The following is a 12,363-nucleotide window of genomic DNA, read 5'->3' as shown; positions in this document are numbered from 1 at the left end:
GACAGGGCTACTGGAGTGATGGAGGTAGATATGTATAGGGGGAAGGAGACAGGGATACTGGAGTGATGGAGGTAGATATGTATAGGGGGAAGGGGACAGGGATACTGGAGTGATGGAGGTAGATATGTATAGGGGGAAGGGGACAGGGATACTGGAGTGATGGAGGTAGATATGTATAGGGGGAAGGTGACTATATACAGGTTCAGTGCCATATTAACAATGTACAGGGATACTGGAATGATGGAGGTAGATATATATAGGGGTAAGGTGACAGGGATGCTGGAGTGATGGAGGTAGATATATATAGGGGTAAGGAGACAGGGATACTGGAGTGATAGAGGTAGATATGTATAGGGGGGAAGGGGACAGGGATACTGGAGTGATGGAGGTAGATATGTATAAGGGTAAGGAGACAGGGATACTGGAGTGATGGAGGTAGATATGTATAGGGGGGAAGGGGACAGGGATACTAGAGTGATGGAGGTAGATATGTATAAGGGTAAGGGATACTGGAGTGATGGAGGTAGATATGTATAGGGGGAAGGAGACAGGGATACTGGAGTGATGGAGGTAGATATGTATAGGGGGAAGGGGACAGGGATACTGGAGTGATGGAGGTAGATTTTTATAAGGGTAAGGGATACTGGAGTGATGGAGGTAGATATGTATAGGGGGAAGGGGACAGGGATACTGGAGTGATGGAGGTAGATATGTATAAGGGTAAGGGGACAGGGATACTGGAGTGATGGAGGTAGATATGTATAGGGGTAAGGAGACAGGGATACTGGAGTGATGAGTGATTAAATAAATACAGTGCCTTGCGAAAGTATTCGGCCCCCTTGAACTTTGCGACCTTTTGCCACATTTCAGGCTTCAAACATAAAGATATAAACTGTATTTTTTTGTGAAGAATCAACAACAATTGGGACACAATCATGAAGTGGAACGACATTTATTGGATATTTCAAACTTTTTTAACAAATCAAAAACTGAAAAATTGGGCGTGCAAAATTCCTTCCTCCCTCGAGGCTGTCTAATCGGTGATCAGGTCTACCACCATACTGTCATCAGCAAACTTGATGGTGTTGGAGTCGTGCCTGGCCACACAATCATGGGTGAACAGGGAGTACAGGAGGGGACCAAGCATGCACCCCCTTAGGAGCCCCCGTCAGGAAATTCAGGATCCAGTCGCAGGGAGGGAGGTGTTCAGTCCCTGGGTCCTCAGCTTAGTGATGATCTTTGAGGGCACTATGGTGTTGAACGCTGAGCTGTAGTCAGAAAAACATCATTCTCATGTGTTCCTTTTGTCCAGGTGGGAGAGTGCAGTGTGCAGTGCAATAGAGGTTGTGTCATCTGTTGGGACGGTTTTGTATTGGACTGGGTCCAGGGTCTCTGGGATGATGGCGTTGATGTGAACCTTGACCAGCCTTTTAAAGCATTTCATGGCTACAGATGTGAGCGATAGAGGTCGACCGATTATGACTTTTCAACACCGATACCGATTATTGGAGGACCAAAAAAGCTGATACCGATTAATCGGCCAATTGATTTATTTATTTGTAATAATGACAATTACAACAATACTGAATGAACACTTATTTTAACTTCATATAATACATCAATAAAATCAATTTAGCCTCAAATAAATAATGAAACATGTTCAATTTGGTTGAAATAATGCAAAAACAAAGTGTTGGAGAAGGACGTAAAAGTGCAATATGTGCCATGTAAGAAAGCTAACGTTTCAGTTCCTTGCTCAGAACATATGAAAGCTGGTGGTTCCTTTTAACGAATCTTCAATATTCCCGGGTAAGAAGTTTTAGGTTGTAGTTATTATAGGACTAGTTCCCTCTATACCATTTGTATTTCATTAACCTTTGACTATTGGATGTTCTTATAGGCACTTTAGTATTGCCAGTGTAACAGTATAACTTCCAACCCTCCCCTCGCTCCTCCCTGGGCTCGAACCAGGAACACAACGACAACAGGCACCCTCGAAGCAGCGTTACCCATGCAGAGCAAGGGAAACAACCATCCCAAGGCTCAGGGCGAGTGAAGTTTGAAACGCTATTAGGGCGCGCTAACAGCCAGCCAATTCACTTCGGTTACACCAGCCTCATCTCGGGAGTTGATAGGCTTGAAGTCATAAACAGAGCAATGCTTGACGCACAACGAAGAGCTGCTGGCAAAACTCACGAAAGTGCTGTTTGAATGAATGTTTACGCGCCTGCTTCTGCCTACCACCTACTGCATCTTGCCTATGCTGCTCTGTACCATCACTCATTCATATATCTTTATGTACATATTCTTTATCCCTTTACACTTATGTGTATAAGGTAGTAGTTTTGGGAATTGTTAGCTAGATTATTTGTTGGTTATTACTGCATTGTCGGAACTAGAAGCACAAGCATTTCGCTACACTCGCATTAACATCTGCTAACCATGTGTATGTGACAAATAAAATTTGATTTGATAATATCATCAACCATGTATAGTTTTTATTTTTTTACCTTTATTTAACTAGACAAGTCAGTTAAGAAAAAATTCTTATTTTCAATGACGGCCTAGGAACAGTGGGTTAACTGCCTTGTTCAGGGGCAGAACGACAGATATGTACCTTGTGAGCTCGGTGATTTGAACTTGCAACCTTTCAGTTACTAGTCCAACACTCTAACCACTAGGCTACCCTTAACTAGTGAATATGATTGATTGTTTTTTATAAGACAAGTTTAATGCTAGCTAGCAACTTACCTTGGCTTACTGCATTTGCGTAACAGGCAGTCAGTCAGTTATTGCGTTGGACTTGTTAACTGTATGGTTGCAAGATTGGATCCCCTGAGCTGACAAGGTGAAAATCTGTCTCTCTGCCCCTGAAAGAGGCAGTTAACCCACTGTTCCTAGGCAGTCATTGAAAATAAGAATGTGTTCTTAACTGACTTGCCTAGTTAAATAAAGGTGTAAAAAAAAAAAGGCGCCCAAAATACCGATTTCCGATTGTTAAAATCGGCCCTAATTAAATTGGCCATTCTGAATAATCGGTCGACCTCTAGTTATAGCTAGTGATTATGATTGATTGTTTTTTTACAAGTTTAATGCTAGCTAGCAATTTACCTTGGCTTCTACTGCATTCGCGTAACAGGCAGGCCACTCGTGAGGTGCAATGGTTAGAGCTTTGGACTGGTACGGTTGCAAGATTGGATCCCCTGAGATGACAAGGTAAAAATCTGTCGTTCTGCCCCTGAACAACGCAGTTAAACAGCCGTTCCTAGGCAGTCATTGAAAATAAGAATGTGTTCTTAACTGACTTGCCTGGTTAAATAAAGGTCTAAAAATATGAAAAAATACAGATTTCCGATTGTTATGAAAACTTGAAATTGGCTCTGATTAATCGGTCAACCTCTAGTGAGCGATACGGGGAGATAGTAATTTAAGCAGGTTACCTTGGCTTTCTTGGGCACAGCGACTATGGTGGTATGCTTGAAACATGTAGGTATTACAGACTGGCTCCAAGAGAGATTGAAAATGTCAGTGAAGACACTTGCCAGCTGGTCAGCGCATGCATATGCGTCCTGGTAATCCATCTGGCCCTGTGGCCTTGTGTGTGTGGCCTGTTAACCTGTTTAAAGGGTTTACTCACATTGGCTACGGATCACACAGTTGTCCGGAACAGCTGGTGCTCTAATGCATGGTTCATTTTAGAGGTATCACTGATTTACCTCCCTATAAACTGACTAGAGGTATCACTGATCTACCTCTCTATAGACTGACTAGAGGTATCACTGATCTACCTCCCTATAGACTGACTAGAGGTATCACTGATCTACCTCTCTATAGACTGACTAGAGGTATCACTGATCTACCTCTCTATAAACTGACTAGAGGTATCACTGATCTACCTCTCTATAGACTGACTAGAGGTATCACTGATCTACCTCTCTATAAACTGACTAGAGGTATCACTGATCTACCTCTCTATAGACTGACTAGAGGTATCACTGATCTACCTCCCTATAGACTGACTAGAGGTATCACTGATCTACCTCTCTATAGACTGACTAGAGGTATCACTGATCTACCTCTCTATAGACTGACTAGAGGTATCACTGATCTACCTCTCTATAGACTGACTAGAGGTATCACTGATCTACCTCTCTATAGACTGACTAGAGGTATCACTGATCTACCTCTCTATAAACTGACTAGAGGTATCACTGATCTACCTCTCTATAGACTGACTAGAGGTATCACGGATCTACCTCTATAGACTGACTAGAGGTATCACTGATCTACCTCTCTATAAACTGACTAGAGGTATCACTGATCTACCTCTCTATAGACTGACTAGAGGTATCACTGATCTACCTCTCTATAAACTGACTAGAGGTATCACTGATCTACCTCTCTATAGACTGACTAGAGGTATCACTGATCTACCTCTCTATAGACTGACTAGAGGTATCACTGATCTACCTCTATAGACTGACCAGAGGCGTATACGTTGTAATTATATAATGTAAAACGTGTGTGTTGCAGGTTGATGGCGGTGAATGTATTCTCCATCTCTTCGGCTCTGGAGAACCTGAGTCGTCATGAGATGCTGTCCTGGGTCAACGACTCTCTACGGCTCACCTACACCAAGGTAGAACAACTGTGTTCAGGTAACACGCACATACATTTAATTTCATATATTCATTAACAATATATGCCAACTTATAAATGCCTCATGTGATTAATTTATACAGTTGTATCAACAACCTAGTCCTAATAATTGATATGCTAACTTGTAAATGCCTCATGTGATTAATTTATACAGTTGTATCAACAACCTAGTCCTAATAATTGATATGCTAACTTATAAATGCCTCATGTGATTAATTTATACAGTTGTATCAACAACCTAGTCCTAATAATTGATATGCTAACTTGTAAATGCTGTGTGTGTAGGTGCAGCGTATTGTCAGTTCATGGACATGTTGTTCCCTGGCTGTGTCCTGCTGAAGAAGGTGAAGTTCTCAGCAATGCTGGAACATGAGTTCATCAAAAACTTCAAGGTCCTACAGGCCTCCTTCAAGAGAATGGGTGTAGACAAGGTACACTAACCCCCCCCAGGGTGCTACTGAGGGGACGACAGCTTATAATAATGTCTGGATAGGAGTTAATAGAATGGAACTCGTGTTTGATACCATTCTATCCCAGCCAATCACCACTCGTCTGTCCTCCTCCATTCTACCCAGCCAATCACCACTAGTCTGTCCTCCTCCATTCTACCCCAGCCAATCACCACTAGTCTGTCCTCCTCCATTCTACCTAGCCAATCACCACTAGTCTGTCCTCCTCCATTCTACCCAGCCAATCACCACTCGTCTGTCCTCCTCCATTCTATCCCAGCCAATCACCACTCGTCTGTCCTCCTCCATTCTACCCAGCCAATCACCACTAGTCTGTCCTCCTCCATTCTACCCAGCCAATCACCACTAGTCTGTCCTCCTCCATTCTATCCCAGCCAATCACCACTAGTCTGTCCTCCATTCTACCCCAGCCAATCACCACTAGTCTGTCCTCCTCCATTCTACCCAGCCAATCACCACTAGTCTGTCCTCCTTCATTAAGGTGCCACCAACCTCCTGTGCCTACCAGGCCTCTTTCAAATGAAGAGGAATGGCATAGACAAGGTACATCATCCCTAAGTGTGTCTAGTTGATTGTGTAGCTCAATGAAGCCACTTTGAAACTGAGAATCCTTAATGGTGAAACTGTCCTTTGTTTGAGCTCCTCACCTCCGCTTTGTTCAACACTAACAAAGCTGCTGAGGCCAGAAGTGCCACTCTAATGCAGACTGTATCTTTAAGATGATTTGGACAAGCCTCTTATGAACCATCCTGATCCATCCTTACATTGTGTTTGGCTGCACGTTTGAGCCACTCCTTCCACCGTATGGCCGGACCAATCAGCATCCTCTGATAGTCTGTGGGCTGGTTTAGTTGATAAACGATAACGAGAAGCGCTTGTACTAGGCCCTGAAGTCTAATCATAACAACAATGGCTGCTCGAGGAGGTTGGCAGCAGTTATATCAGAACTGGACGGCAGAACTTCATTACATAGTCTGGGTAGCCATTTGTTTAGGTGTTCAGGAGTCTTATGGCTTGGGGGATAACAAGCTGTTAAGAAGCCTCGTGGACCTCGTCTTGGTACTCCGGCACTGCTTGCCGTGCGGTAGTAGAGAGAACAGTCTATGACTGGGGTGGCTGGAGACTGACCATTGTTAGGGCCTTCCTCTGACACTGCCTGGTATAGAGCTCCTGGATGGCAGGAAGCTTGGCCACAGTGATGTACTGGGCCGTACGCGCTACCCTCTGTAGTGCCTTGCAGACGGAGACCGAGCAGTTGCCATACCAGGCAGTGATGCAACCCATCAGGATGCTCTCGATGGTGCAGCTGTAGAACCTTGTGAGGATCTGAAAACCCATGCCAAATCTTTTCAGTCTCCTGAGGGGGAATAGGTGTGGTTGTGCCCTCTTCACAACTGTCTTGGTGTACTTGGACCATGTTAGTTTGTTGGTGATGTGGACACCAAGGAACTTGAAGCTCTGAACCTGCTCCGCTGCTGCCCTGTCGATGAGAATGGGGTCATGCTCTGTCCTCTTTTTCCTGTAGTCCACAATCATCTCTGATTGTCTCAACTCCTCTTCATTGTATTCCGGCTCAAATGAATAGGGACTATGTTTGTATGTAAAAGAAAATCTGTAGTCCACAATCATCTCCTTTGTCTTGATCACGTTGAGGGAGAGGTTCTTGTTCTGGCACCACATGGCCAGGTCTCTGACCTCCTCCCTATAGGCTGTCTTGTCGTTGATCAGGCCTACCACTGTCGTGTCATGGCGGGCGGATGTGTTGTTACCTACCCTTACCACTGGTGGGCGGCCCGTCAGGAAGTCCAGCAGCCATTGTTGTTATGATTTTCAACTTCAGCGCCAAGTATAGGCGCTTCTCGTTGTCGTCATCAACTCAACTACCCCCACAGATTATCAGAGGATGCTGATTGGTGCGGCCATATGGTGGAGGGAGAGGGAGGGGCTTAAACAGTTTGAATCGTGGCCAGACTGTATCCGTGTAGCCAAAACACAATGTACAGTTTGGAATGTTTTCAGACCCCTTTCCATTTTCCACATTTTGTTACGTTACAACCTTTTTCTAAAATGGATTAAAAAAAAATCTCCTCAATCTACACACAATACCCCAGAATGACAGAGCAAAAACACGTTTTAGAAATGTTTGCAAAAAAAAAAAAAAAACTTATTTATGTAAGTATTCAGACCCTTTCCTATGAGACTCGAAATTGAGCTCAGGCACAAACCTGTCAATATTAGGTCCCACAGTTGACAGTGCATGTCAGAGCAAAAACCAAGCCTTGAGGTCGAAGGAATTGTCCGTAGAGCTCCGAGACAGGATTGTGTTGAGGCACAGATCTGGGGAATGGTACTTAAAAATTTCTGCAGCGTTGAAGGTCCCCAAGAACACAGTGGCCTCCATCATTCTTAAATGGAAGAAGTTTGGAACCACCAAGACTCTTCATAGAGCTGGCCGCCCAGCCACACTGAGCAATCGGGGGAGAAGGGCTTGGGGACCTCCCTGACGAAGAACCCGATGGACACTGACAGAGTCCTAAAGTTCCTCTGTGGAGATGGGAGAACCTTCCAGAAGGACAACCATCTCTGCAGCACTCCACCAATCAGGCCTTTAAGGTAGAGTGGCCAGACGGAATCCACTCCTCAGGAAAAGGCACATGACAGCCCGCTTGGAGTTTGCCTAAAGGCACCTAAACGACTCTCAGAAACAAGATTGAACTATTTGGCCTGAATGCCAAGCGTCATGTCTGGAGGAAACCTGGCACCATCCCTACGGTGAAGCAGCATCATGCTGTATGGATGTTGTTCAGGGACTGGGAGACTAGTGAAGCATGGTGGTGGCAGCATTGCTGTATGGACGTTGTTCAGCAGCAGGGTCCGGGAGACTAGTGAAGCATGGTGGTGGCAGCATCATGCTGTGGGGATGTTGTTCAGGGACTGGGAGACTAGTGAAGCATGGTGGTGGCAGCATCATGCTGTGGGGATGTTGTTCAGCGGCAGGGACTGGGAGACTAGTGAAGCATGGTGGTGGCAGCATCATGCTGTATGGATGTTGTTCAGGGACTGGGAGACTAGTGAAGCATGGTGGTGGCAGCATAATGCTGTGGGGATGTTGTTCAGGGACTGGGAGACTAGTGAAGCATGGTGGTGGCAGCATCATGCTGTGGGGATGTTGTTCAGGGACTGGGAGAGTAGTTCATTTACATTGACATTTAAGTCATTTGGCAGACGCTCTTATCCAGAGCGACTTACAAATTGGTGAATTCACCTTATGACATCCAGTGGAACAGCCACTTTACAATAGTGCATCTAAATCATTTAAGGGGGGTGAGAAGGATTACTTTATCCTATCCTAGGTATTCCTTAAAGAGGTGGGGTTTCAGGTGTCTCCGGAAGGTGGTGATTGACTCCGCTGTCCTGGCGTCGTGAGGGAGTTTGTTCCACCATTGGGGGGCCAGAGCAGCGAACAGTTTTGACTGGGCTGAGCGGGAACTGTACTTCCTCAGTGGTAGGGAGGCGAGCAGGCCAGAGGTGGATGAACGCAGTGCCCTTGTTTGGGTGTAGGGCCTGATCAGAGCCTGGAGGTACTGCGGTGCCGTTCCCCTCACAGCTCCGTAGGCAAGCACCATGGTCTTGTAGCGGATGCGAGCTTCAACTGGAAGCCAGTGGAGAGAGCGGAGGAGCGGGGTGACGTGAGAGAACTTGGGAAGGTTGAACACCAGACGGGCTGCGGCGTTCTGGATGAGTTGTAGGGGTTTAATGGCACAGGCAGGGAGCCCAGCCAACAGCGAGTTGCAGTAATCCAGACGGGAGATGACACGTGCCTGGATTAGGACCTGCGCCGCTTCCTGTGTGAGGCAGGGTCGTACTCTGCGGATGTTGTAGAGCATGAACCTACAGGAACGGGCCACCGCCTTGATGTTAGTTGAGAACGACAGGGTGTTGTCCAGGATCACGCCAAGGTTCTTAGCGCTCTGGGAGGAGGACACAATGGAGTTGTCAACCGTGATGGCGAGATCATGGAACGGGCAGTCCTTCCCCGGGAGGAAGAGCAGCTCCGTCTTGCCGAGGTTCAGCTTGAGGTGGTGATCCGTCATCCACACTGATATGTCTGCCAGACATGCAGAGATGCGATTCGCCACCTGGTCATCAGAAGGGGGAAAGGAGAAGATTAATTGTGTGTCGTCTGCATAGCAATGATAGGAGAGACCATGTGAGGTTATGACAGAGCCAAGTGACTTGGTGTATAGCGAGAATAGGAGAGGGCCTAGAACAGAGCCCTGGGGGACACCAGTGGTGAGAGCGCGTGGCGAGGAGACAGATTCTCGCCACGCCACCTGGTAGGAGCGACCTGTCAGGTAGGACGCAATCCAAGCGTGGACCGCGCCGGAGATGCCCAACTCGGAGAGGGTGGAGAGGAGGATCTGATGGTTCACAGTATCGAAGGCAGCCGATAGGTCTAGAAGGATGAGAGCAGAGGAGAGAGAGTTAGCTTTAGCAGTGCGGAGCGCCTCCGTGATACAGAGAAGAGCAGTCTCAGTTGAATGACTAGTCTTGAAACCTGACTGATTTGGATCAAGAAGGTCATTCTGAGAGAGATAGCGGGAGAGCTGGCCAAGGACGGCACGTTCAAGAGTTTTGGAGAGAAAAGAAAGAAGGGATACTGGTCTGTAGTTGTTGACATCGGAGGGATCGAGTGTAGGTTTTTTCAGAAGGGGTGCAACTCTCGCTCTCTTGAAGACGGAAGGGACGTAGCCAGCGGTCAGGGATGAGTTGATGAGCGAGGTGAGATAAGGGAGAAGGTCTCCGGAAATGGTCTGGAGAAGAGAGGAGGGGATAGGGTCAAGCGGGCAGGTTGTTGGGCGGCCGGCCGTCACAAGAAGCGAGATTTCATCTGGAGAGAGAGGGGAGAAAGAGGTCAGAGCACAGGGTAGGGCAGTGTGAGCAGAACCAGCGGTGTCGTTTGACTTAGCAAACGAGGATCGGATGTCGTCGACCTTCTTTTCAAAATGGTTGACGAAGTCATCTGCAGAGAGGGAGGAGGGGGAGGGGGCAAAGAGCTTCCTAGGGTTAGAGGCAGATGCTTGGAATTTAGAGTGGTAGAAAGTGACTTTAGCAGCAGAGACAGAGGAGGAAAATGTAGAGAGGAGGGAGTGAAAGGATGCCAGGTCCGCAGGGAGGCGAGTTTTCCTCCATTTCCGCTCGGCTGCCCGGAGCCCTGTTCTAGTGAACTAGTGAAGCATGGTGGTGGCAGCATCATGCTGTGGGGATGTTGTTCAGCTGCAGGGACTGGGAGAGCATAGTACAGAGATCCTTGATGAAAACCTGCTCCAGAGTGCTCAGGATCTCAGACTGGAGGTGAAGGTTTACCTTCCAACAGTACAACGACCCTAAGCACACAGCCAAGACAACACAGGAGTGGCTTCGGGACAAGTCTCTGAATGTCCGGACTTGAACTTGATCAAACATCTCTGGAGAGACCTGAAAATATCTGTGCAGCGACGCTCCCCATTCAACCTGACAGATTGAAAGGCTCTGCAGAGAAGAATGAGAGAAACTCCCCAAATACAGGTGTGCCAAGCTTGTAGCGTCATACCCAAGACTTGAGGCTGTAATCGCTGCCAAAGGTGCTTCAACGAAGTACTGAGTAAAGCGTATATATTTTTTGTTTGTTTTGTGAGTAAAAAATTCTAAAAAACGTTTTTGCTTTGTCATTATGGGGTATTGTGATGTCATTATGGGGTATTGTGATGTCATTATGGGGTATTGTGATGTCATATTGTGTGTAGATTGAGGGGGGAAAATTGAGGCTGTAACTTAACACAATGTGGAAAAAGTCAAAGGGTCTGAATACTTTCCGAATGCACTAAGCTCACAAGATCAAGATGGTTTGTAGGTATACACATGTAGGTATACACATAAGCTTGTTTTACTTTGTTTTGGTTTGAATCCAAGATCTCCCACCCCTCTCTCCCAGTAGAGTGAAGGGTTAAAGTTCCTGTCTGTCTCAGATCATCCCAGTAGAGAGACAAGTGAAGGGTTAATAAAGTATCTCTCTGTCTCAGACCATCCCAGTAGAGGCTGGTGAAGGGTTAATTAAGTATCTCTCTGTCTCTCTGTCTCAGATCATCCCAGTAGAGGCTGGTGAAGGTTAATAAAGTATCTCTCTGTCTCAGATCATCCCAGTAGAGAGGCTGGTGAAGGGGAGGTTTCAGGATAACTTTGAGTTCATCCAGTGGTTTAAGAAGTTTTTTGATGCCAACTACGATGGGAAGGAGTATGACCCTGTGGCCACACGCCAGGGGCAGGAGGGCGCCCCCTCACCCAACCCAGGTACAAACACACCCTCTTATCATATCACCTCCTCTGCTACATCATCATCATCCCCTCACCCAGCCCAGGTACACACCTCCTCTGCTACATCATCATGTCCTCACCCAACCCAGGTACACACCTCCTCTGCTACATCATCATGTCCTCACCCAACCCAGGTACACACCTCCTCTGCTACATCATCATCCCCTCACCCAGCCCAGGTACACACCTCCTCTGCTACATCATCATGTCCTCACCCAACCCAGGTACACACCTCCTCTGCTACATCATCATGTCCTCACCCAACCCAGGTACACACCTCCTCTGCTACATCATCATGTCCTCACCCAACCCAGGTACACACCTCCTCTGCTACATCATCATGTCCTCACCCAACCCAGGTACACACCTCCTCTGCTACATCATCATGTCCTCACCCAACCCAGGTACACACCTCCTCTACTACATCATCATGTCCTCACCCAGCCCAGGTACACACCTTCTCTGCTACATCATCATGTCCTCACCCAACCCAGGTACACACCTCCTCTACTACATCATCATGTCCTCACCCAGCCCAGGTACACACCTCCTCTGCTACATCATCATGTCCTCACCCAACCCAGGTACATCATCATGTCCTCACCCAACCCAGGTACACACCTCCTCTGCTACTCATCATGTCCTCACCCAGCCCAGGTACACACCTCCTCTACTACATCATCATCATGTCCTCACCCAACCCAGGTACACACCTCCTCTGCTACATCATGTCCTCACCCAACCCAGGTACACACCTCCTCTACAACACCATCATGTCCTCACCCAACCCAGGTACACACCTCCTCTACAACACCATCATGTCCTCACCCAACCCAGGTACACACCTCCTCTACAACACCATCATGTCCTCACCCAACCC

General features: G+C 47.1%; 1 protein-coding gene across 4 annotated transcripts in view; it reads left to right on the top strand.

Annotated features, from left to right (window-relative positions):
- Positions 1–12,363, top strand: part of mapre3b (microtubule-associated protein, RP/EB family, member 3b) — a 38,486-nt gene that overhangs the window by 12,097 nt on the left and 14,026 nt on the right. For 3 of the 4 annotated variants that reach the window (XM_064991805.1, XM_064991807.1, XM_064991808.1), the window contains 3 exons: positions 4,534–4,658; positions 4,945–5,090; positions 11,303–11,459. In XM_064991805.1, the coding sequence (XP_064847877.1) occupies positions 4,534–4,658; positions 4,945–5,090; positions 11,303–11,459 (428 nt within the window). Of the gene's footprint in view, positions 1–3,139; positions 3,217–4,533; positions 4,659–4,944; positions 5,091–11,302; positions 11,460–12,363 lie in introns of those variants that run through there. The other variant, XM_064991806.1, reaches the window with a different exon arrangement.

Source organism: Oncorhynchus masou, chromosome 16, assembly GCF_036934945.1.
Source record: "Oncorhynchus masou masou isolate Uvic2021 chromosome 16, UVic_Omas_1.1, whole genome shotgun sequence".
NCBI classification, from domain to species: Eukaryota; Metazoa; Chordata; class Actinopteri; order Salmoniformes; family Salmonidae; genus Oncorhynchus; species Oncorhynchus masou.
Note: the sequence above shows the minus strand (reverse complement) of the source record. Positions and strands in the feature narration are given on the sequence as shown.